The sequence below is a fragment of the Eurosta solidaginis genome, chromosome 1 (genome assembly GCF_040869045.1).
Source record: "Eurosta solidaginis isolate ZX-2024a chromosome 1, ASM4086904v1, whole genome shotgun sequence".
Lineage (NCBI taxonomy): Eukaryota > Metazoa > Arthropoda > Insecta > Diptera > Tephritidae > Eurosta > Eurosta solidaginis.
In genome coordinates this window covers 7,445,268-7,468,618 of record NC_090319.1, presented here as the reverse complement: position 1 = coordinate 7,468,618, position 23,351 = coordinate 7,445,268, and the positions used below count along the sequence as shown (strand labels likewise).

At 37.3% G+C, this 23,351-nt stretch overlaps 2 protein-coding genes and 2 long non-coding RNA genes across 5 annotated transcripts in view; 2 read left to right on the top strand and 2 right to left on the bottom strand.

Moving 5' to 3' along the window:
* Positions 1-2,627: 2,627 nt before the first annotated feature.
* Positions 2,628-10,385, top strand: Exo84 (exocyst 84). Of its 2 annotated transcripts, none has more exons than XM_067778724.1 (8): positions 2,628-2,813; positions 2,875-3,030; positions 3,106-3,433; positions 3,497-3,638; positions 7,827-8,427; positions 8,761-8,891; positions 8,949-9,347; positions 9,404-10,385. In XM_067778724.1, the coding sequence occupies exons 1-8, from the start codon at positions 2,762-2,764 to the stop codon at positions 9,590-9,592; spliced, it is 1,998 nt and encodes a 665-aa protein (XP_067634825.1). In that variant the 5' UTR covers positions 2,628-2,761; the 3' UTR covers positions 9,593-10,385. The 2 variants fall into 2 exon arrangements, with proteins under 2 accessions (XP_067634825.1, XP_067634819.1); XM_067778718.1 differs by having other exon boundaries at positions 2,632-2,813; positions 7,779-8,427.
* A 1,034-nt stretch (positions 10,386-11,419) lies between these two features.
* Positions 11,420-12,244, bottom strand: LOC137247813 (uncharacterized). Its single transcript, XR_010951893.1, has 2 exons — positions 11,908-12,244; positions 11,420-11,853 (listed from the first exon to the last, which is right to left on the bottom strand). It is a non-coding gene; the product is annotated as an uncharacterized lncRNA (long non-coding RNA).
* A 1,035-nt stretch (positions 12,245-13,279) lies between these two features.
* LOC137247821 (uncharacterized) lies at positions 13,280-17,502 on the top strand. The gene is made up of 2 exons (XR_010951894.1): positions 13,280-14,341; positions 14,396-17,502. It is a non-coding gene; the product is annotated as an uncharacterized lncRNA (long non-coding RNA).
* BRWD3 (bromodomain and WD repeat-containing protein) overlaps positions 16,371-23,351 on the bottom strand; it is a 42,516-nt gene continuing 35,535 nt past the window's right edge. The window contains exons 14-16 of the mRNA XM_067778711.1: positions 19,844-21,346; positions 19,520-19,784; positions 16,371-18,674 (exon numbers count right to left, since the gene is read on the bottom strand). Coding sequence (XP_067634812.1) covers positions 17,536-18,674; positions 19,520-19,784; positions 19,844-21,346 — 2,907 coding nt within the window. The 3' untranslated portion in view covers positions 16,371-17,535. The remainder of the gene's footprint in view (positions 18,675-19,519; positions 19,785-19,843; positions 21,347-23,351) is intronic.

Genomic DNA, 23,351 nt, shown 5'->3' with positions numbered 1-23,351 from the left:
GCAACAATAGAGGTGGACGGTTGGCGCAAGGGTGCGCAAATGGCGGACGAGGCGATACATGTGTACACCGATGGTTCAAAAATAGTGGAAGGGTCTGCGGTATACTGCGCTGATCCGGAATTAAGCAGATCCTACAGGCTGCCGGATTACTGTAGCGTTTTCCAAGCGGAAATATTAGCCGTAACCAAAGCAGTAGAAACCCTGGAAGAGAATAGCTTAAGCTGCAACCGTGTTAACTTTTATATTGACAGTCAAGCAGCAATTAAGGCAATAATCTCGCATAGCACAGCATCTAAATGCGTGTTAGAGTGTAAGCAGTCTCTGGAGAGAATCGGGACAGGGAGAAGCATACATCTATATTGGGTCCCAGGGCATATGGGAATAGATGGGAATGAAAAAGCGGACGAATTAGCTAAAAAGGGCGCATCCCTTGAAGCTTGCTCCGTAGACGTCCTAATTAGATTGGGCGAGATTAAGCGAAGGCGAGAGGTGCACATGATCGACCAAGCAGAAAAGGCGTGGGTTCAAGCGCGGGGCTGTAAAGTGTCGAACATTATGTGTAGGTCTTACAACCTTAGACTAACACAGTTGATTCTATCATTAAAAAGAGAGGACTGTAGACTCATGACGGGTATTCTGACTGGACACTGCCTTCTGGCGTCACATGCCTTTAAATTAGGCTTGGTCAATGATAGCAGGTGTAGGAAGTGCGGGTTGGAGGAGGAAACGATCGAGCACGTTCTGTGCTCGTGCCCTGCACTTGCCAGGCTAAGACTCCAGCTATTAGGAGTGATACAGCTGTCAGATCTAGAAGCAGCAAGTGGCTTAAGTCCTAGGAAGCTTCTAGTATTTGCCAAGAGGACGGAGTTATTTTATAACATAGGTCCTGGTTTTTGATAGGGTTTTTCAGTTTGGTCGTTAAAACAAACTTCTGGTAACACTACGGACTCAATCAGTCTATGTGAGGTCCTCATGGACCGGCCAGTTCAACCTACCTACCTACCATGGCGTTTCATAAACATTTTCTCACTGACATATGACTTACATTCGGCGCTCATTCAGCAAAACAATGTGCTCAATACTTTTCAGAATTGCATACAAATTTAAGGTGTAAATTTTGTGTGCAAATGAGGATAATTCTATACGACAGCATTACACTGCTAATACACGTCCAAAAATATCGAGAGGAGTCAAAAGACGCTTATTGACCTCGACAATAATAATAAGTATTCAAAAAATATTAACGAAATACCGAAAAAATACCCCAGAGTGCTCTGAAACAAGGGGTTGGGATCCACGTAGTTTTGGGCAGAAAACCTTTCTACAGTGGCGGCCTTCGGCTGCGCTTATAAAATTACCCTGGGTGGGTCCAAACCCGGTTTGGGACCGACACTATATCCGCGTAAAAGTCTTATGTTCACAATTTTTTTGTGGGTAAAACAAAATCATTAAAATTACAACAACCACATGAAAATTTAAAACTAAGTAAGTAAGTACATGAAAATTTTCAATTTATTTTGTAAATATCTCTTGACAGACCCAAAATGTTTTACCTCCGCTTTTGGATTCGCGTACCTGGATCCAAAACGCGTCTTTTGATACCTCTCTTGATGTTTTTGGACGTGTGTTAAGAGTGTCATGCTGTCGTATAGAATTACCCTTATATTGCAGTTTTTATTTGCTAAAAAGTGTTAGGAAAGTTACCCACGAGTGGGAAAAATAATTTGACTTGCAAAATGTGCCAGCACCCTTAGCCGAAGAAAATGTCAAACTCATCTTATGCTTTGCTTGCAAAAAAATTCTAGATTTGCCTAGTTTTTCATATCAGACGGCGCCAGTGTCGCTCGATCTGTCGTTCTTCATAAAAATACGTGCAAACAACACATCGAGCATAAGCTTGTGTTGAACGCATCTATAAGACAATACTTACGTGACGGAGCTATTAGTTTTTGTAAGTCGAGGGACTAATGTCAAAATTCTTGGCTCAATTATATGGTTGGTTAATCTCATCAGCTAATATAATTTTTTTCATTTCACTGGCATAGGGAATATAATTTTTTTCATTTCACTGGCATAGGGATTGTCAAAAGGAGATAGCAAACGCAAAATGTAACCTAAACATTGACACTTATTCACTGCTGTGGTGGTAAATTTTTATTAAAAATTAGCTTCACATCACTTTAAGCTATTTTTATTAGTAAAGCGGCCGCCGTGGTGTGATGGTAGCGTGCTCCGCCTATCACACCGAAGATCCTGGGTTCACGCCCCGGGCAAAGCAACATCAAAATTTTAGAAACAAGGTTTTTCAATTAGAAGACAATTTTTCTAAGCGGGGTCGCTCCTCGGCAGTGTTTGGCAAACACTCCGAGTGTATTTATGCCATGAAAAGCTCTCAGTGAAAACTTATCTGCCTTGCAGATGCCGTTCGGAGTCGGCATAAAGCAAGTAGGTCCCGTCCCGCCAATTTGTAGTAAAAATTAAAAGGAGCACGACGCAAATTGGGAGAGAAGCTCTGCCTAAGATCTTGTCGGAGGTTATCGAGTCATACATTTATTTTTTATTTAATATTCAAAAAAGTACCAATTGCTGATTTCCGCCAGCCACCTGTTCCTCTCTTCAAATTGACAGCAGAAAATTTTGTAATCAGCTGCCTTTGTTCTTTTGACATTCATTTGGGACAGCGCCTTGAAAGAAAATAATTTTTCTGCTGGGCTGCAATTTTGGGCAAAGATATCTATTTTTCTACCAAAACAACTTAAAAATGGCCGAAGTAATGAAGGACTTCGACAAACCAGATTTTAACGTAGATAAATGTGAGTAGTTTAAATTGCGTACTTTCCAAATCAGTTGTTATTTCTTAAAATTTATTCGTAGACACTAAACAATTGGTAAAGGAATGCGTTGGTGGAGCAGATTTGCAGCAACGCAAAAAGGAAATCCAAATATATACCGAACAAACCTCGGCAACACTTAAAAAGTCTGTTTATGCGAATTATATGCAATTTATTGAAACTGCTAAGGAAATCTCACGTAAATATATTCCTTAGTACAATAGTTATGAATATAGGAGCCTATTAACTAATTTATACCTCTTACATTTTACAGATTTGGAATCTGAAATGTATCAGCTATCTCATATTCTAATTGAGCAGCGTAACATACTTGCCTCACTGGCCGATGAAAAATCGGCAGGCAATACTCAAAAGAACGAGGAAGGTGCTGACCAACCTACACAAGAAGAAGTAGAAAACAGTCATGCTACACGAGCCGTAAAAGAAATGGTGCAAGGATTCAATGGTAATCTCGAAGGAAAAACCTTTCTTAATGAAGGTGCACTTATTGAATTGGACCCCAATGATTATCGACCTATACAGCGTGTATTTTTCTTCTTATTTAATAATGTCTTAATCGTATGTAAAGTTAAACATGATAAGTAAGTTTTATAAAAGTTGTTGCACAAGCTATTGATTTCAATAACATATATTTGTACATATAGACGTTTAGAATTTCTCACAGAATATGATCCCAAGAAAATTGCTGTTATCAATATTAAGGACTTAGATGGTGTAAGAAATGCTATAAATATAATAACACCAGATGGTTCGAAGATCTTCCAAAGTGTTACTGCTGCTGGCAAGGTATATAATTTTTTGATTGATATAGACACATCGCTAGCTCATAAAGGCCCTAACCAACAAATTTGAAATTTTACAGGAAAAGCAAAAAACATTTTATTACATTTACTATATGCAAATATGGCCTTTTAAAAGTCATATCTCCATTGTTATTGGTTATAATAAATAATATCGCTCGCAATCAAACTGGGAAAGACGTCCTACAAAAATAATAAAACAATAATAGCCGTGTTTTTTTTTTACACGTAAACGTCTATACGCTTAAATTTTATATGGACTGCTAAGCGTCAAACTTTAAATACACCTCTGAATTGCTGCGCATAAAATGTGTACTTCTAAAGCCGGAGTCATTGGTGCCGTATGTCGTATTGCTGTATCCGTATCCCTAACGTAATCAGCTGTTTATGGTTACGACGGTAAACCAAAATCCAATTGGTTGGCTACGATACTGCTACGACCTTAGCGGCACCAATAATCGATTGCATTGATTCTCATAAGGTTGGTCGAATCAGCTGTTAAAAGGTTACCGATAAAGCACCAATGTCTCCAGCTTAAAGCTTAAAGCTGGAGACATTGGTGCTTTATCGGTAACCGTATCGGTAACCTTTTAACAGCTGATTCGACCAACCTTATGAGAATCAATGCAATCGATTATTGGTGCCGCCAAGGTCGTAACCGTATCGTAGCCAACCAATTGGGTTTTGGTTTACCGTCGTAACGATAAACAGCTGATTACGTTAGGGATACGGATACAGCGATACGACATACGGCACCAATGACCAGCTTAAATTTCAATACGCATTATACTCAGATGTAACTGAAATATATTTTTTATGTCTTTGTTTCACCCTCTACACTAATTTATATTTATTCTATGTGTGTCCACAATTCATTGCAACTGATTGAGCTATATGTTATACCCTATGACCATCAGAGGGTTGTGTCTCCGCTTTTCGGTACACCCGGTGCTGTAGCTGTAGTTATTTAACCACTGCCGCTAGATGGGTCTCCTAAGCATTATCTAAGCGAGGATAGCCTTTTTTTCACGCGCAAACGTAAACGTATACGCGTGTATAAAAAAACACGGGTAATATATTATAGCTAATTATGTTTACATAAAAGCTTGTACAGGGAGGATTGGAAACACGTCCTTTCCAACCGTCCGACAAGAGTGGCTCATTCTGCTGAGCTGCTAGCTTTTGGGTTGACCGGAATCAAATGCATTCCGACAGCATAAATAATAAAACTGTGTAATCATACGTCTTGGAGTAGGGCAGGATTGAGAACACGTTCCTTCCATCCTCCCAATGAGATGACTCCAAGACCCGCTCGTTGGGACCACCAGTTCCCGTGCTGATCGGAATCTCATGCATTCCGACACCCCAAATTCTAGATATCCTATTATTATTAAAATGTACTTATAATTTGTAATAATCTAAGTTTTAGGCTTAAAACGCCGTAATAATAAATAATAATAAAATAACAAGTAAGGAAGGTTAAGTTCGGGTGTAACCGAACATTACATACTCAGTTGAGAGCTATGGTGACAACATAAGGGAAAATAACCATGTAGGAAAATGAACCGAGGGAAACCCTGGAATGTGTTTGTACGATATGGGTATCAAATGAAAGGTGCTAATGAGTATTTTAAAAGGGAGTAATCCTTAGTTCCATAGGTGGACGCCGTTTCGAGATATCGCCATAAAGGTGGGCCAGGGGTGACTCTAGAATTCGTTTGCGCAATATGGGTATCAAACGAAAGGAGTTAATGAGTATTTCAAGAGGGAGTGGGCCTTTCTGGACCAGGGGTGACTCTAGACTTTGTTTGTACGATATGGGTATCAAATGAAAGGTATTAATGAGTATTTTTTAAAGGGAGTGAGCCTTCGTTTTATAGGTGTTCGCCTTTTCGAGATATCGCCATAAAGGTGGACCAGGGGTGACTTTAGAATTTGTTTGTATGATATGGGTATCAAATGAAAGGTGTTAATGATTATTTTAAAAGGGCGTGGGGCTTAGTTCTATAGGTGGACCCCTTTTCGAGATATCGCCATAAAGGTGGACCAGGGGTGACTCTAGAATTCGTTTGTGCAATATGGGTATCAAACGAAAGGAGTTAATGAGTATTTTAAGAGGGAGTGGGCCTTAGTTCTATAGGTGGACGCCTTTTCGAGATATCGCCATAAAGATGGACCAGGTGTGACTCTAGAATGCGTTTGTACGATATGGGTATCAAATGAAAGGTGCCAATGAGTATTTTAAAAGGGAGTAATCCTTAGTTCCATAGGTGGACCCCTTTTCGAGATATCGCCATAAAGGTGGGCCAGGGGTGACTCTAGAATTCGTTTGTGCAATATGGGTATCAAACGAAAGGAGTTAATGAGTATTTTAAGAGGGAGTGGGCCTTTCTGGACCAGGGGTGACTCTAGACTTTGTACGATATGGGTATCAAATGAAAGGTGTTAATGAGTATTTTTAAAAGGGAGTGGGCCTCGTTCTATAGGTGTTCGCCTTTTCGAAATATCGCCATAAAGGTGGACCAGGGGTGACTCTAGAATGAGTTTGTACGATATGGGTATCAAATTAAAGGTATTAATGAGAGTTTTAAAAGGGAGTGGTGGTAGTTGTATATGTGAAGGCGTTTTCCAGATATCGACCAAAATGTGGACCACGGTGACCCAGAACATCATCTGTTGGATACCGCTAATTTATTTATATATGTAATACCTGCCAAAATTTTAAGGGTTTTTTATTTCGCCCTGCAGAACTTTTTCATTTTCTTCTATTTAATATGGTAGGTGTCACAACCATTTTATAAAGTTTTTTCTAAAGTTATATTTCGCGTCAATAAAACAATCCAATTACCTTACCATATTTCATCCCTTTTTTCGTATTTGGTATAGAATTATGGCATTTTTTTCATTTTTCGTAATTTTCGATATCGAAAAAGTGGGCGTGGTCATAGTCGGATTTCGTTCATTTTTCATACCAAGATAAAGTGAGTTCAGATAAGTACGTGAACTGAGTTTAGTAAAGATATATCGATTTTTGCTCAAGTTATCGTGTTAACGGCCATGCGGAAGGACAGACGGACGACTGTGTATAAAAACTGGGCGTGACATCAACCGATTTCGCCCATTTTCACAGAAAACAGTTAACGCCATAAAATCTATGCCCCTACCAAATTTCAAAATGATTGGTTAATTTTTGTTCGACTTATGGCGTTAAAAGTATCCTAGACAAATTAAATGAAAAAGGGCGGAGCCACGCCCATTTTTAAATTTTCTTTTATTTTTGTATTTTGTTGCACCATATCATTACTGGAGTTGAATCTTGACATAATTTACTTATATACTGTAAAGATATTAAATTTTTTGTTAAAATTTTACTTTAAAAAAATTTTTTTTTAAAAGTGGGCGTGGTCCTTCTCCGATTTTGCTAATTTTTATTAAGCGTACATATAGTAATAAGAGTAACGTTCCTGCCAAATTTCATCAGATATCTTCAACGACTGCCAAATTACAGCTTGCAAAAGTTTTAAATTACCTTCTTTTAAAAGTGGGCGCTGCCACGCCCATTGTCCAAAATTTTACTAATTTTCTATTTTGCGTCATAAGTTCAACTCATCTACCAAGTTTCGTCGCTTTATCTGTCTTTTGTAATGAATTATCGCACTTTTTCGGTTTTTCGAAATTTTCGATATCGAAAAAGTAGGCGTGGTTATGTCCGATATCGTTCATTTTAAATAGCGATCTGAGATGAGTGCTCAGGAACCTATATACCAAATTTCATCAAGATACCTCAAAATTTACTCAAGTTATCGTGTTAACGGACGGACGGACGGACGGACGGACATGGCTCAATCAAATTTTTTTTCGATCCTGGTTATTTTGATATATGGAAGTCTATATCTATCTCGATTCCTTTATATATGTACAACCAACCGTTATCCAATCAAACTTAATATACTCTGTGAGCTCTGCTCAACTGAGTATAATAATAATAAATTATTACGGAGGGTGTATTTTATTAAGCCATACCAGAATCTGCGATAAAAGCAGTTTCGAAAATTCTGTTGGTTAGGGCCTTTGTAAATTAAGCTAACGATATGTACTTATACATATTTGTATAATCTCCTTCTAGACAGAGTGGATAGAAAAGCTTGAAGTAGCCTTTCGTTTTGACCAACAGAAGAAAACAAACAAAAAGGGGCCTGCACCGCAGCCACCTAAAACCAAACAATCTTCGATGCAACAGAAAGATTCACCAAGTGATGCCAAATCGCTAATACCCGTCGTGAGTCCCACCGATTCGGATGGTGGCAAAATTATTGAAAACTATGGACCTGAGTGGATAGCAACAGCTAGCGAAGAAATTCAAACACTTATCGCTCTAAGACATTTTGAAGACGCCCAAGCGCTTATTAAACGTACTCAAGATTATTTAGGCAATGATGCAAGTTTTGTAAATTCAAAGCAAATTGCTGAAAAAGTAAAATTATTAGAAACACAACTTACTGATGTTTTGCTGCAAGAACTGTCAAATTCCCATTGTCGCAATTTACAAGTAACGCTTGGCGCTTCTCGCCGTTCGCTCAAAATACTTGTCGATATAGGACGCGCTCGGCAGGCTTGTGGTACGCTACTTAAGGTAGCTACAATGGCATTACGTTCAGCGCAACGTGAAGCGCGTCGTAATAATGCTGAGATATCCGAGCTGTTCTTCTGTGATTTAACACAAGTGGCTTGTGAGTTTTTGATCGCATTTGAGACGCAACCAGCCTGTGTGAGCGGTGAGTGTTAAAACCAAATGCTAATTGAATTAATGCAAATGGGATCTGAAATATGTTTATACGATATGTATTGGATATGCTTTTAAATTGGAAATTAACAAAGTCCTAGCTACTACCTTTCTAAAGAAATCATAATCCAAATATACATTTTGCAAATTGTATTGGTTTGCTTGGTGTCGAGCAAATGTATTGGAAAAAACAAGCTATCATTTTCTTGTGGAAGGAAGGAGCTTGATTATTTTAAGTTTATACGTGTTACGAACGAAAGCTCAGACCCTTATTTATTCTTGCCCAAATTGTAAATTTTATACTATTCTTTGATTGTTCTAACAGCACTTGTTGTTTGGTGCAACGCCGAACTCCAATACTTTGCCAGTCAGCTAATAAAGCATTACCTTACTAAAGGCACACATTTGGACGCTGTAGCAAAATGTATTGAGGGCATACGTAAACCATGTGCTAAGGTATCTAAGATAACATTGGAATGCCTGTTAAATTCCTGAAATTATTTTCATTTTTAGCTAACTGAAATTGGCTTAGATCTATCTTATCATCTCGAAGGTCTTTTGCGCAGCACACTCGAATCTCTGATTGAGGAGTCGCGCGTACGTTTGCTAGAGACTGTTGGACGTAGCGAGGATGGTTGGCAACCATATAATTTGCAAACCAAAAGTAATTTGAAACGTCTGCTATTAGAATTGGATACACTTGGAATAGATATGCGCGCACATACCACTGGTGATACGTGGATAAATCTCACACAATCTACTGTTATGTTTACACGTCACTATCTACAGTTGACGTCACAGTGTGCTTATCTAGCCAAAAGTGAGGTGTTATGGCCGAGTTTAGAGATGATTTTACGTGATCTAATGGTAGCTCAGCAGACGGTAAAACCAGTCGCAGGTTTAAGCGTTGATGTAATATAAACTATTCTACTTTGAAAAAATTTGTTTAATTATTTGATTTTTTTCAGCCCAATTTTGTATTGAAAAACAAACTATTTCTACTCGAGGAACTGCTGCCCATTGCAATTGATAATTTCCAACGTATTACCGGAAGCGAACGAAAATGTGGAATTCTTTTAGAATTGCAGCGTCAATTGCGTAAACAAATGGCTCCCGTACCCAAGCAACGAAGTGTTTATCAAACAGATGTATTTTAGTGAAATGGTGAAAGAAATAGCTTGTGGGAAATTTTAATTTTAGCTATGAGATTAGGGCGTATGCATAATACTGTGGCGAATATTAGCATTTCTACCATCCCTATGCTGTTAGTTAATAAACACGACAGTAAGCCATTTACACACATACATAGATGACAACGAAGAATATTTCACACATAACCAGCAGCGTGAAGCGAAGAGATTATTTTATACTTATGGAGTCAGCAGATAAGAGCAAAGAAAAAAGAGAAATAACCATCAGCTAAGAGCAGAAGCTGTTACATATACACACGCATATATCTAGGAGAAAAACATAAACTAGAGAACTAGACTAAATAACTCAAATATTTTGTATAACAAAATGTTCGTTATTTATGCCCCTATTACGGTATACAACTCAACTTAGTTGGGTTGTAATTAAAACAACTCAACCTTCAGACAACTCAACTCCTGTTTGGTATTACGAATTACAACAGAGCCGGCCACACAAGTACTAAAACAATTGAATAAGTGTGTGTAAAAATTGAGTGACAACTCCCCACAGTGTGCTAAAAGAAAATGTGGACTGTGAAGTTCGAAATTAAAAAGGACTCTGGTTATTTGATTTCAAGCTAATCCTAACGATATTTACTTATATTCATATAACTAAGAACGCGGAGGTCGGGATAGCCAGATAAAACTTTTTTATAAAAGAAGGTGTGGTGTTTCTTCAATGCAAAATTTACTTTAAAAAATCACTTTACATTAAGAAAGAACTATAAAACAAAGTAAATGTAAAGATAGAAATATATATGCCCCTATTACCGTTTACAACTCAACTCTGGTTGGGTTGAAATTTCGCAATTTGGTATTACAGATTACAACTCAACCTGTCTAAAAAAAAATCTCGGTTGAGTTGTCTAGCCTTACAACTTTTTGTGGCATTGCCGTTTACAACCTTGTGTTGGTGTAGTTGTCAAAGACGTCAAAATCTTACAACTGCTTACTAGCAGTTGTCTCATACAATTTTGCAGTTGTTTTGAAAAAATGTTACGTTTTAGAAGACGGTTCACCACCTAATTTTTAACAAAAATTTTCAAGGTCAAAAGACACGTTTCGACCTCCGATTTAAGAATCCGAAAACAAAAATTGTAATTCTTTACGACAGCATGACACTGCTAATACGCGTCCAAAAATATCGAGAGAGGTTCCAAAAGACGCGTATTAATCTAGAGAACCGAAGGCGGAAAATAAACATTTTATCTCTGTCCGGAGATATTTTCAGTTGAAGTTGGCGATTTTCATGTGGTTGTTGTAATGTTGTTGTCTTTTTTCGGTTTGTGTTTAATATCTTTTGATCGAGTTAAAATTTGTATTTTCCGCCTTCGGATTATTAATACTGATGTCAAGACGCGTCGTTTAATACCTCTCTCGATATTTTTGGACACGTATTAGCAGTGTCATGCTATCGTAAAGAATTACCACAAACATTTATTCTAATAAAATCTAATTTCATGTGGTTGTTGTATTTTGCCAGATTTTTTGTATACAGCAATGCAGAAAGGTGTTGGACCCAACCAGGATTATTTTTACGAATCGCGGCCAAAGGCTGCCAACGCAGAAAGATGTTCTTTGCAAAAAAACTGTGGACCGGGCCTCATATTTCGGACCCTCTCGGGCCATTTTGTGGGTCTTTGTAAATATCTTTCGAAAGAAATAAAATTTTTAATTTTCGCTTTCGAATCCTAAAAACGGAGATGGAAACCCGTCTTTTGATACCACCTTTGATAAGAGTTAGATGGTGCACGGGCTTATAAAACGTTACCAAAAAAAAACAAAAAATTTAAAGCCGGTAGTTAAACCTTTTTTAATCAAACAATAATAAACAATTTTGTACACATTTCTAGAAAAACCAACGTTTAAACGAATTACATTGAATAACTTTTTGACTTTATTGATATTCCATAGTTGGACGAGGCTGGTCGCAGTTTGGATGCAGCCAAAATAGGTGAAATTATGCGAGTCCCATTGATACTAATCACTACTCCTGGGAATCCTATTTGAGTAAAATACAGTTTTTTCTGTTAGGGTTTTAATCTACTTCGCACAAATACGCTTCTCAATTATATCTAATACCAGTCACCAAAATCATTTCCACAGCATATTTGATAGCTGCCGTCAGCAAGGAATCGGAGTGTGGCGCATAATTTTAAAATACGAACGCGTATGCGGAAATGGTTCTTAATTTTGTTTAGTACTGAGTAAAATGCTTCCTTTCCAATCTGCAAAATAACTTCTTATGAAGCTCATTATTTGTCACTTAAACATTTTCTTACTTGGTGCTTGGTAGTTCCAAGGGATTGGAATGATCACGCAAATGTTTCCGTATTCGCGACATGTCAATCACCAACATTTTCGCCAGTTTAAAATAGATTTCATATAACATTAATAAAAAAATCACATTTGAAAATGCTTAAATATCTGCCACAAATTGATCAGCTGTTCATTTATCTGTCAAATCATCACTTTCTTAGCTTGGCAGCACCAATTCAACTTCAACTGAAATAAGTTGTAATTCGTAATACCAAACAGGAGTTGAGTTGTCTGAAAGTTGAGTTGTTTTAATTACAACCCAACCAAGTTGAGTTGTGTACCGTAATAGGCCCTATATTTTCAAAAAAAAGTTATTCAATAAACAAAAAATGTATAAAAATTAATAAAACTAAGTAGAACGTACAAAAAGGTACTTATATTGAATTGTCAATATTTATTAATAATTAATTGTTATTAATTATTAATATTTAAATTGTCAATATTAATATGTATGTTAAAAGGAACTTAATAATACTACTAACTAAAACGTATTAAAAGTCACTTTAACCTTACAGTATATTGTTTTTATTCAGCCCAATTCTAAACGAAAATTCCGTGCAAGTTTTTTCCCTTCTCCCATTCCTCGTATTCTAAGTAAAAATTCCTTGTGAGTTTTTTCACTTCTCCCTTTCCTCCTATTCTGAACAATGTTCGAAAAAGCGGAAACCGGTTATGGGAGAAAAGTAGGTATTATGAATGTGAGGGAGAGGGAGATTTATCTGCCATTTCATAGCAGTTTTTTCACTAGTTAAATTAAAGGGAATGCATCAAAATAGTTAAAGGAAATTGGTTATTTTAAGAAAGAACACTTATTTGTACAAAGTGCTAAAATATGTATTTACATTCTACCACAATATTCTCACTGTTAACACAACAACAACAACCACAATATTCTTTATTTTAAGTCGAAAAGTATATCATAAGCAACGGAAGAGCTCTTCGCATATTTGATGCAGCCATCCAGAAATTGCGCAAGGATTTTTTAAGAAGGCTTAAATAGATTTTGGCATATCGCGAAAGGCGAACTCAACTCGCCTTCGCCGCCAGAAAATTACTTTGCAGAATGAATGCAGGCAACTTCGGCGGATTTGTGTTATCCCGCCGGTCTTCTTCTTATGCTCCTCTGTTGATGTTGCTGTGGCACCAATTCAGTACACATTTCAGTGAATACCACATGAAATGCAATAATGTGCATTGTTTATACCTTATTTCTTAATTTCAAACAAATTGGCAACAATAATTAAACTTTACAATTTTTTAAACAAAATAAGAAATGCCCAACGAAATTTCAATTGACAAAACAGCTAACTTCGAAAATTCGAAATTCCTATATAAAAATCCGCGAGAACAAAATTCCGCGAGAATATTTAGAATTGGTCTGATTATGTACCCAAAAAGTAGCATGAACTTTTCCTGTTGTATTCTCTGTTGATTTTAGTGAGTGACAAGCGAAAGCAAACGATCGTGATCGCACATCGTTAGTGTCTGTGTGAAAATACGAACTCAAATTGCACAATGTGCAACTTTTGGCCGGCTCTGAATTACAACTTATTTCAGTTGAACTTGAATTGGTGCTGCCAGAAACGATATAATATAGACATTGCATAGACGAAAAATCGTGTGAGGCAAGCTTCACAAAATTCTAGTAGGTCACATTCACCACTTACCACAGCAGAATTTGTTAAACTACCACTGTCTGTATCTGTTATTTAATAATTATTTGTACACTTTTTATTCAGCTAATGTGTTCAGAATTTTAACTTTTACTCACTAAAACTCCAATTAGTGTATTTCTGTGCTTAAATTATGTTAAAAATTGTGTTAAAGTTTTTGGTGTGGTGAAAGTGACCTACTACAATGTTGTTACGCTCCGCTGCTTTCCACCGAAGTTCGCGCATGCAATATCTTTATCATGGTACAATAACAAGGTAAAAGCATCAGAGTTGCATTTTACATGTTTTTTCAATCGAAGGTGGTCATAAAATGTCAAACTTTGTTTATGTTTACATTTTTTGTTTATTTACTTTTGATGTGAAAATTTATTAGGTAATTCTTTACTTTAGCTCACAACTACTAAAACTCGTCCAAAAATATCGGGAGGTGTCAAAAGACGCGCTTTGGAACCAGGAATCTTTACCATATGCCATGTACCATGATCTTTATATTCAAAAATTTTTTGTGCTGCCAACCTAAGAAAGTGTTGATTTGACAGATAAATGAACAGCTGATCAATTTGTGGCGAAAATCTAAACATTTGCAAAAGTAATTTTGTTATTACGAGATATTATATGATATGAAATCTATTTTATAATGGCGAAAATGTTGGTGATTAACATGTCGCGAATGCGGAAAACATTCGCGTGATCATCCCAATCCCTTGGAACTACCAAACACCAAGTAAGAAAATGTTTAAGTGACAAATGATGAGCTTCAAATGAAGTTATTTTGCAGATTTGAAAGGAAGCATTTTACTCATTACTAAACAAAATTAAGGACCAATTCCACAAACACTTTCGAGGGAAGGCTGAACCCCTATTTTAAAATTATGCGCTGCATTCAGATTCCTTGCTCATGGCAGCTATCAAAAATGCTGTGGAAATGATTTTGGTGTTGGAATGGTTTTAGATATTATTGAGAAGCATACATATTTCAGCGAAGTGGATTAAAACCCAAACAGCAAAAATTGTATTTTACTCTAAAACAGGATGCCCAAGAGTAGTGATTACTAAGTCCAACTTCGGAATATCGCTCCATAAATTCAAAAATTATTCAATGTAATCCTTCGTTTAAACGTTGTTTTTTCTATAAATGTGCACAAAATTGTTGATTATTGTTTGGTTAAAAAATGTTTAACTACCGGCTTTAAATTTTTTTTTTTTTTTTTTTTTGTAACGTTATGAGCCCGTGCACCATCTAACTCTCATCAAAGGTGGATCAAAAGACGCGTTTCGATCTCCGTGTTGGTAAAAGTCTAGTTGAGGGGTTGACTGCTAATACTGCTAATATGTTTCTTTTCCGCCTTCGAATTATTCTTCTCGAGGTCAATACGCGTCTTTGGACACCTCGTAATTTTTGATGGCGTATTAGCAGTCGACCCCTCAACTAGACTTGTACCCCCGTTTTTAGGAATCGAAAGCGGAAATTAAAAATTTTATTTCGGTCGCAAAATATTTACAAAAACCCACAAAATGGCCCGAGAGGGTCCGAAATATGAGGCCCGATCCACGGTTTTTTTGCACAAAAGATCTTCCTGTGTTGGCGGCCTTTGGCCGCGATTTGTAAAAATAACCCTGGGTAGGTCCAACGCCTTTCTGCATTAGTGTGTACAAAAAAATCTGGCACAATACATCCACATGAAAATTTGAACCGAAATGATATGATAGAAATTGAATTTTTAATTTTTGTTTTCGGATTCTTAAATCGGAGGTCGAAACGCGTCTTTTGATACCAACTTTGAAATTTTTTGTTAAAAATTAGGTGGTGAACCGTCTTCTAAAACGTTGCATTTTTTCAAAACAACTGCAAAATTGTATGAGACACCTGCTAGTAATCAGTTGTAAGATTTTGACCCGTTTGACAACTACACTAACACTAACGTTGTAAACGGTAATGCCACAAAAAGTTGTTAGACGAGACAACTCAACTGACATTGTTTTGACAGGTTGAATTGTAATCTGTAATACCAAATTGCGAAATTTCAACCCAACCAAAGTTGAGTTGTAAACGGTAATAGGGGCATTAGACTACTTTGGGAGTAATACTTTACAATTATCGCGTACTTTACTAAAGCGTGTTAAAATCAAACTGGTTGATTATCGCTTGCACCGCGCTGCTTTTATACTCTCAGTTAGCCTCGTTCGTTGTGGTTATTTATACATGTATATCTGTAGTTTATGTTTTTCTTCTAGCTTCTGCTCTTAGCTGATGATAACGTGATCTTTCTTTCCTTTACAATAAACATTTTTTTTAAATAGTTTAAAATTATGTTTGTTGTCCCAGCAAATAAACTCGTCAAAATGTGTCGTTTTCACCTTGTTTTTTGATTGCTGCATATCACTTTAATTACCAATATATGAACAGGGGCAATACCAGGCAGCGCCCAACTTCTTCACCCTGTACCAAAGATATTCTATTATTGTATACTCTTTTTTTTTTTTTTGAAAACGCAGACTTATTCCTGCCAAATTACAAGAGACGCTCCAATGTAGAGAAATATTATTTTTGGTTGCGATGCGAGCTCTATACACTCCATACAGGATAGAAAATCTACACTACCGATGAGTCACACACTGATTTAGTTCATTTCCAGTAACTGATTTGATGTTGATTGATTGTGACCATGGCAACTCAACAACATCACAGTTCAGACATTATTCAAAACATCGCTTACGATTATTTAAATGAAAGCAAAAAACGCAAACAAGTATTTTTTTGTAATTATATTTTTTATTTGATCTTATAACTTCTATGTATAATAAACTATGAATGTTTGTATTAAAACAAGTTCTAATGAAAATGAGAAAAATTTTGTTTGTGGTGTGATGGTACATAGTAGGAGCAATAGCGATTGTACGCATTACTTTTTTATGAAAATGTAGCAGATAAATCGAACGTGAATAAAGCTACATATACATACATATCGTTAGTTTATTACACAAAGGTTCTAAGCAAAAAATTTTAAAGGATAAACAAACGAAATGTTATTCATTTGAGTTCACTGCATGCTAATATGGCTTAACCCTGTTGTGTGCGAGTGTGTATTTTTCAAAAACAGAGTTTCGAATAAACCCTTGTGCATCAAGCTATCGACATACATACATATTTTAAGACGTTATAATGAATCAATTCTTTTGGTTTAATAATTTATAACAGGAGCATGATAGCTGAAGATGTAATTATGGTTATCTATTAATCAATATTTTGATTTTGAATGTAAGTAATTATTAATAAAGCCGATACATATACGAAAGTATAATGATTAAATTTAACAAAATTACATATGGTTGTGTTGACAAAACTACGAATACATACATACATACGCAAATGGCGTTTTTATAAAATAAAATGTGCGCCAATTCTGGACGCATTTAGAAGACTCACAAAAACAGAGATATCCTTAACATTTTAATTAAAAAGATATGAGCCTTTTTAATTACATACACACATTATTGTATGTGATAAGTTGGATCTTTCAAGTTCCAATAAATAGCAAAACATACGTACTTATTTAAAGAATATATTTTTAACTATAACTTAAAATTAAATAAACCACGCCCTTTTTAGTGTGCAATGCAGTTTCAATATTCTTAATACGACATATATATGTATGTTTTCTAAGAAAATTATATTTGCATATAAATCACAAATAAAAGCGCAGCTGAAACGATATATTTTTATAGTTTTCTTTTTTTTTTTTAATTTATAGACTTTAATTACATTTAAAAAATAATATTTTCAATAAGAATCCTATTTAAACGTTTTTTTTCACATCTTTGTTCTTCGCGTTACTGTGTTTGTGTGAGCGGTTTGGTTTTAAACAGTCATTTCATAAATTAATATGCTATCCGAAATCCTTCTTAGTGTCCATTCGTTTATTCTTTAAATATTCGGCGCGCTTTAGCTGAAATTTTTCGTATGCGCCCGCGACTACTAACGCTAACTAATTGCTCATCATCCTCTTCTCCTGAGCTGTCTGTATCTTCAGCATTTCGTAGTGGTCTTTCTGTTAATGCACGTTGTGATGTGCTACCTACCATATCACCAACACCAACTCTGACATCCTCCTCTCGACGCCTTTTGCGTGCACTTATATAGTCATGTGATGCGGCATCATCTTCACTTTGTTCGTTGTAACGTGGACGCTTTTGATTACGTGAACCACGCTGTTTACGTCTGTTGCGCTTTGGACTACTATGATCGCTTCCTCTATGTCGTCTTGAGCGCGCTCTTTGATGCTGACGCGTCCGCTCCACTTCATAATCTTCATCATCATCGTCACATACGTACGAATCATCAGATGGACGACGACGACGGCGGCGATTATTGCGGCGTGCGGGTTTTCCATGATTTCGAGTACTACGTCCAGTCGGCACATATGAGGTTAATGGTTGATCATCTGATTCATCAGTCACATCATCATCGTCGTCGTTCTCTTGTGTGCTAGAACCACCATCAGTACCTTCATCTGATGCGGCATTCGCATCTTCCTCTTCACTCTCACCATCGTCGTCGGCAGTTTGTGAATTCTCTTGACTGTATCGTGAACGGCCGCGTCGTACTGTTCTTTTTGGTTCTGCTGGCCGCTCTGCAACCGTCGCCGTTGGTACTATAACAGCCGGTGTCGTTGCTATAGTAGCATCAGCACCATTCATTGTACTCTGTATTGTTGATGTCGGTAGTCCGCGTCGCAGGCGTGGATTTCGCATAAGCAGTCTTGGATTTTCAATTGGATCAGCGCTGCTATCCAGTTCGTCAGCGTTACGTTGATGTCGCGACAATACACGACGTGCAGTATTACGCGACGCAGCTGCCGATGTGGAAGGACCTAACGCGTCTGTGCCCACATAGTTGTGATCATGCGCCGATATTGTAGAGGTAGTTACGTTCGTTGAAAATGTTGTAGATGTTGCATGAGAACGGGTCATGTGTGCATTACTCATGGTAGTAGCATGTGCCAGTAGTCGTGGCGTGGCAGTGTGTGTTGTGCTACGGGTTGGCGGATGACTCACAGCTGTAAAAAAGTGTATATATATATGTATATTTCAATTGAACATTATATCATTACACTGTACAACACTCGGCTGGATATTGGACCAAGCCTACTTGTTTGAAAAGATTGGCAAATAACCAAAAAATTAATTTCCCCGTTTTTCGAATATAGCCACCAAAATTAGAAAGTCAGCCGGAAAACAATCACAACCGAGCATTAGGGCAGAAGTAAGACCAATTCTGATAGCAGATGCGTGTTGTAGCAGTGCTTCGCCCCATCCAATAGGTGCGACCGATCATAAATTGTCATCAATGTCCTCTAACGGGAGTCCAAGGAAACTTGCTGTTTCAACAGGGGTGGACCATAATGAGAGGGGTGTTAGAGGCGTTGGTTCCACATTACAATTAAAGAGATGGTGTCATGTGGGTTTCATTGCGCCATGTTGCCAGGCCGCAAACCCAAATACACCGGGTACACCAATGCTTACCCAAAAACGTCCAGTCCTAGGGCCACAACAGCGGTTGCGTCCTAGCCTTTCACAACCCAGGCGCAGTCACCCGTCACTTACTCCCAGAGTGACGACGTCTCCCCCGTTGCATTTCAGAAAGCAGATACGTGTCTACATTTTTAGTTTTTCAAACAAAAATAAAGGTAGACTATTCCAATATAATAACAAAAAATAAAACAAATAAAAATATATTACGAAGGGGTAAATTTCGAGCATCGCATGTCAATTCCTTTGTTTTGGAGGCTTAATTCAAAAAACTTTGCTAAGGACCAGTCCCTAAATAAAACTTGGTATGGTCCAATACTTACAATCGACAAACAAGTGACTTTGTCGTATAGTTTATTTTTGATTTACTTACGATGAATACGACCATTGCCGCTAACACCACCTTGGCTAGAAACGAGCGGTTCATTCTCGCTTCCATCCGCGTCGTCCGTGTCGTCTTCATCCGCCTGCTCCACAATTGTATTACGATTTGTGCGCAGCTGACGAGCTTGTCCAACAGCCACAGGCACAACAGCGCCACCATAAGCAGCGCGACTTGTTGATGGACCATTTAATATATTACTTGCATTATTAGCTTTATTGGGCGTGACTTTTGTGGGCGTTGGTGTTGGTAAAATCTGGAAAAGTAAATTTGTAGTTACAACGTTACAACTCTTAAATCTCAATTAATACACACCTCCTCCGCTTCCTCGCTATCTTCTTCGTTTTCTTCTGCTTCTTGCTCTGCATCATCCACGTCGCTGGTGCGTGCCCACTCTAATATGGCACGCTTAAAACTCGATCTGGTTGGACGTGGCACATGGTTGGCCGCTACTTCACGTGAATCGGTATCTGAGTCTGCAATACGGCCATTGCGCACAGGCAAATGGTAGCTATGATCAATTTCTGTGGCACTGCGTCGATTATTTATTGTAGCCAAAGTATTCGCTTGCATGCGCGTATTACGTGATGGACTTTGTTGTAGCAATGCACTGTTTGCGCTGGTACTTGCGCCATTTTCGTTAACAGCACTGTGTGTTTGGTTGCTGCTGCGTTGCAAACGCCCCGTACCAACAACAGTGCGTTTCTTTGGTGTTGTCATTCCCGTCAGCGCTGGATGACCCGTAATCGTATCCTGCGTACTTTCATCTGGTTGGGAACTTGTGTGCTGTGCCAGCACACCACCATGTTCATCCTCTGACGATAGCAAACGACGCCTATTCCCTCTGCGCACATTGCCATTCGTCGCGATGGCATTGTTGGCAGTGCGTCGCGTGCCATTGGTTATAATTGTTTGGGTTCTACTTTTATCACTTTGATCCATATAATCTGCATCATCATCATCATCTGCGATGCGTCGACGTCGCTTGCGTGTGCCCTGCTTCTGTTTATCAACTTTCGTCTTTCGGTTCGTCTTTCTTGCAGCTTTCCTTTTACCAACGTTTGGTCCCCGGCGGTTACTACCAGCACGACGTCGATCATTATCAGGCTTGTAACTGTCTTCTGAATCATATCCGCCATACCGACGTTTACGACGAGGTGCCGGACCACGTTTACTGCGTGCATTTTCATTCACTGAACCATCATTGCTTTCATTTGGATTATCTTCTGAACTAGCATCGCTATCACTGTCTTCTGATGTAGAACTCGTAGCACTACTGTGCTCATCTGTTACATTCAACTCCGTATCTTCCTCCTCATCATCATCATCAATATCTAACTCTTGACTGGCGGCCTTTCGGCGTGAACTACGCGTTGCTTGCGTTGTTTCACCAGTAACGCCACGTCTCTGTAGTGAAGAAGATGAGCTAACACGATTTGAGCCAGCGGAAGTGCTCGCTGCTACAGAGACCGTGCCGCGATACAACGCATTCCTGCCATTTACGGTTCCGCCGCCTACACCGCGCCTTTGATTGCCACGTACATGATTATTACGATCTTCATCATCATCTTCATCGTCGTCATCATCATCAGACGATTGCAGTTGACGTGTGGTTCGCTGTGTGCGCCCACGTTTCGTTGTTGTATTACCGCTACCACCACGATTACGATCATTTGGCGTTTGACGTTTTGTTGGACTACTGCCTGAGCCGCGGCCACTAGCCTTGTTAGCGCGCCGACGTGCAGCTTTCCAATTACTAACCACTGTCTTTATTTGAGATTCAAAGAGCGCACTAAGACGTAATGTCATCGAGTAAATCTAAAATATGGAGATTGTAGGACATTGTACTTTTTATTTACGTATGTATGTATGTATATATGTAGGCGCATATGTAAGTAGATTAAAAAATTGAGAACAAGAGTTTTGCAGCTCAAGTGTTATATTGCAAACACCCGATCGGCACAAGTAACACAGGGAATAAGGCAGTGGGAAGTAAAGTAATATTTTTAAAATGATTGAAGTGATTTATGTGAGTGAGTTTTGAAATCTTACCGCTAAACTTTCCTACAATGATCGTCATTCATTGCAATGATTTTGATTACATGATTGATTGATACATGGTAGCATGATAGAATGAAAAAAAGTGCATTAAAACAAGCGCATGATTTGTTTTTAGTTTTGTTTTAGTAATGAAATTGAGACAAAATCTCACCAGTGTGGCCACCTCCTATTTTTGGCTTAAATTCCTTGTATTATTTTCGAACTTGGGTTATTTTTATTTTGTTCAATCTTCTTATTCACAAAATAATAATTACTTTGATACATTCTCTAACCTGAGTTGTTTATCGAACTTCGAATTATTTTATAGCCCTCATATTCTTAATTATAATTATTTCCTTACATCAAATAATTGCGCAAAATATTTTCGGAATAAATTTTTTTTGAACTTGGAATTTTTGTTTAAACTCGATTTTTTTTTTTCATTTATCTAAATAAGTTATTTTTTTCGAAATTAAATTTAAGTTTTCCAAAGCATGATTAATTTTTCAAATCCAGAGTTTTTTCCAAATCTCTCTTTCAAAATTATAACTACATATATATGTACTTTTAAATCATTTTATTCCTTATATTTGCTTAATATTGTAACGAATTTTGGGGAATTCCGATTGTTCCAAACCTGCTGCTAACGTTCGAATCACTAAACTGTTGAATAAATCACTCCAATATTCATTATTGCAAGATGGTCTTTGTTTAGTTGGGAGTAGTACAATTATACTTCAATATAACGTGCTTCAGAACATCGTGTTTAATCAAGCTGATTAGTCATTAATCAGCTTGCGCTGCTTTTATACTCTCTGTTGCCTCGTCAGCATATTTCTCCAAAGGTGTAGACGTTTCACCTTCTAGAATCTCCTGCTTGGTTACCAGGGATATATATGTATATTTGCCTTGCCTTCTATATATGTGTGTAAATGATGATTGATGTGCTCATGTACACATGTGTGGCTCGCTTTAATATTTTTGTTGTTGCGTGATTATTTACTAACAGTTTAGTGATTCTAATATTCGTCACAATATATTTTCGGAATTGGATTTTTTCAAGCCTGAGTAATTTATGAACTATTTTTCGCTATTCTTATTTACAAAATTATAAATTATTTGTAACATTGAATAATTACTCCTTTAGAAGCATATGCTAATAAAAACTTCTCTTCTGTGATGTGTTAGTTTTAATTTTTAAAAACTTGAACCCCTGTTAGGAAACCCGTTTTTTAATGTATTTTGCTGGGAATTTTCCTGGGGATTGCTCTTGTTAGGACCTATTAGATGATTTGCAGCTAGAGAGAGGTAACGATGCCGGTTCCACAGCAAGTGACGCTGTTTTTGCGTTGGTGACTTCCTCATATTATACTAGCCCACTAAGGTCGCCTGGTCGTATAGGTGGAAAATTTGTCATTATAGATGTTACCAAGTGCGAAAATGAAAATCCAAAAATTTTAAAGTCCAAATACTTAAAAAATTTTCCAAGTTGTACTTTTCAATTTTTCCAAATAATACTTTTACAAGAAAATCAAAATTGGAAAATTACACCACTCTAGTAAGATTTGCCTTCAATTTGTGAATTAGCAAACTCAAATAGGCATAGAGAAAAATTATTTATCTAAACTCAGTTTCAATAAGCGAGTATGTCTCTAACGTTTTTCAAATGCGAGTTTGTTTACAGAAAAGAAAAAAAGAAAAAGCAATAACTGACAACTAATTTGTTAAGTTTAAAAAAAAATTGCACAATGCGCAGCTCAACAGTACAGAAAAGATGGTACAC

Coding starts and splice junctions, on each gene's coding strand:
- Exo84 (XM_067778718.1), top strand. CDS start 2,762: ATGGCCGAAGTAATGAAGGACTTCGACAAACCAGATTTTAACGTAGAT. Junction 2,814..2,874: donor AGATTTTAACGTAGATAAAT/GTGAGTAGTTTA, acceptor ATTTATTCGTAG/ACACTAAACAATTGGTAAAG. Junction 8,892..8,948: donor TACGTAAACCATGTGCTAAG/GTATCTAAGATA, acceptor TTTCATTTTTAG/CTAACTGAAATTGGCTTAGA.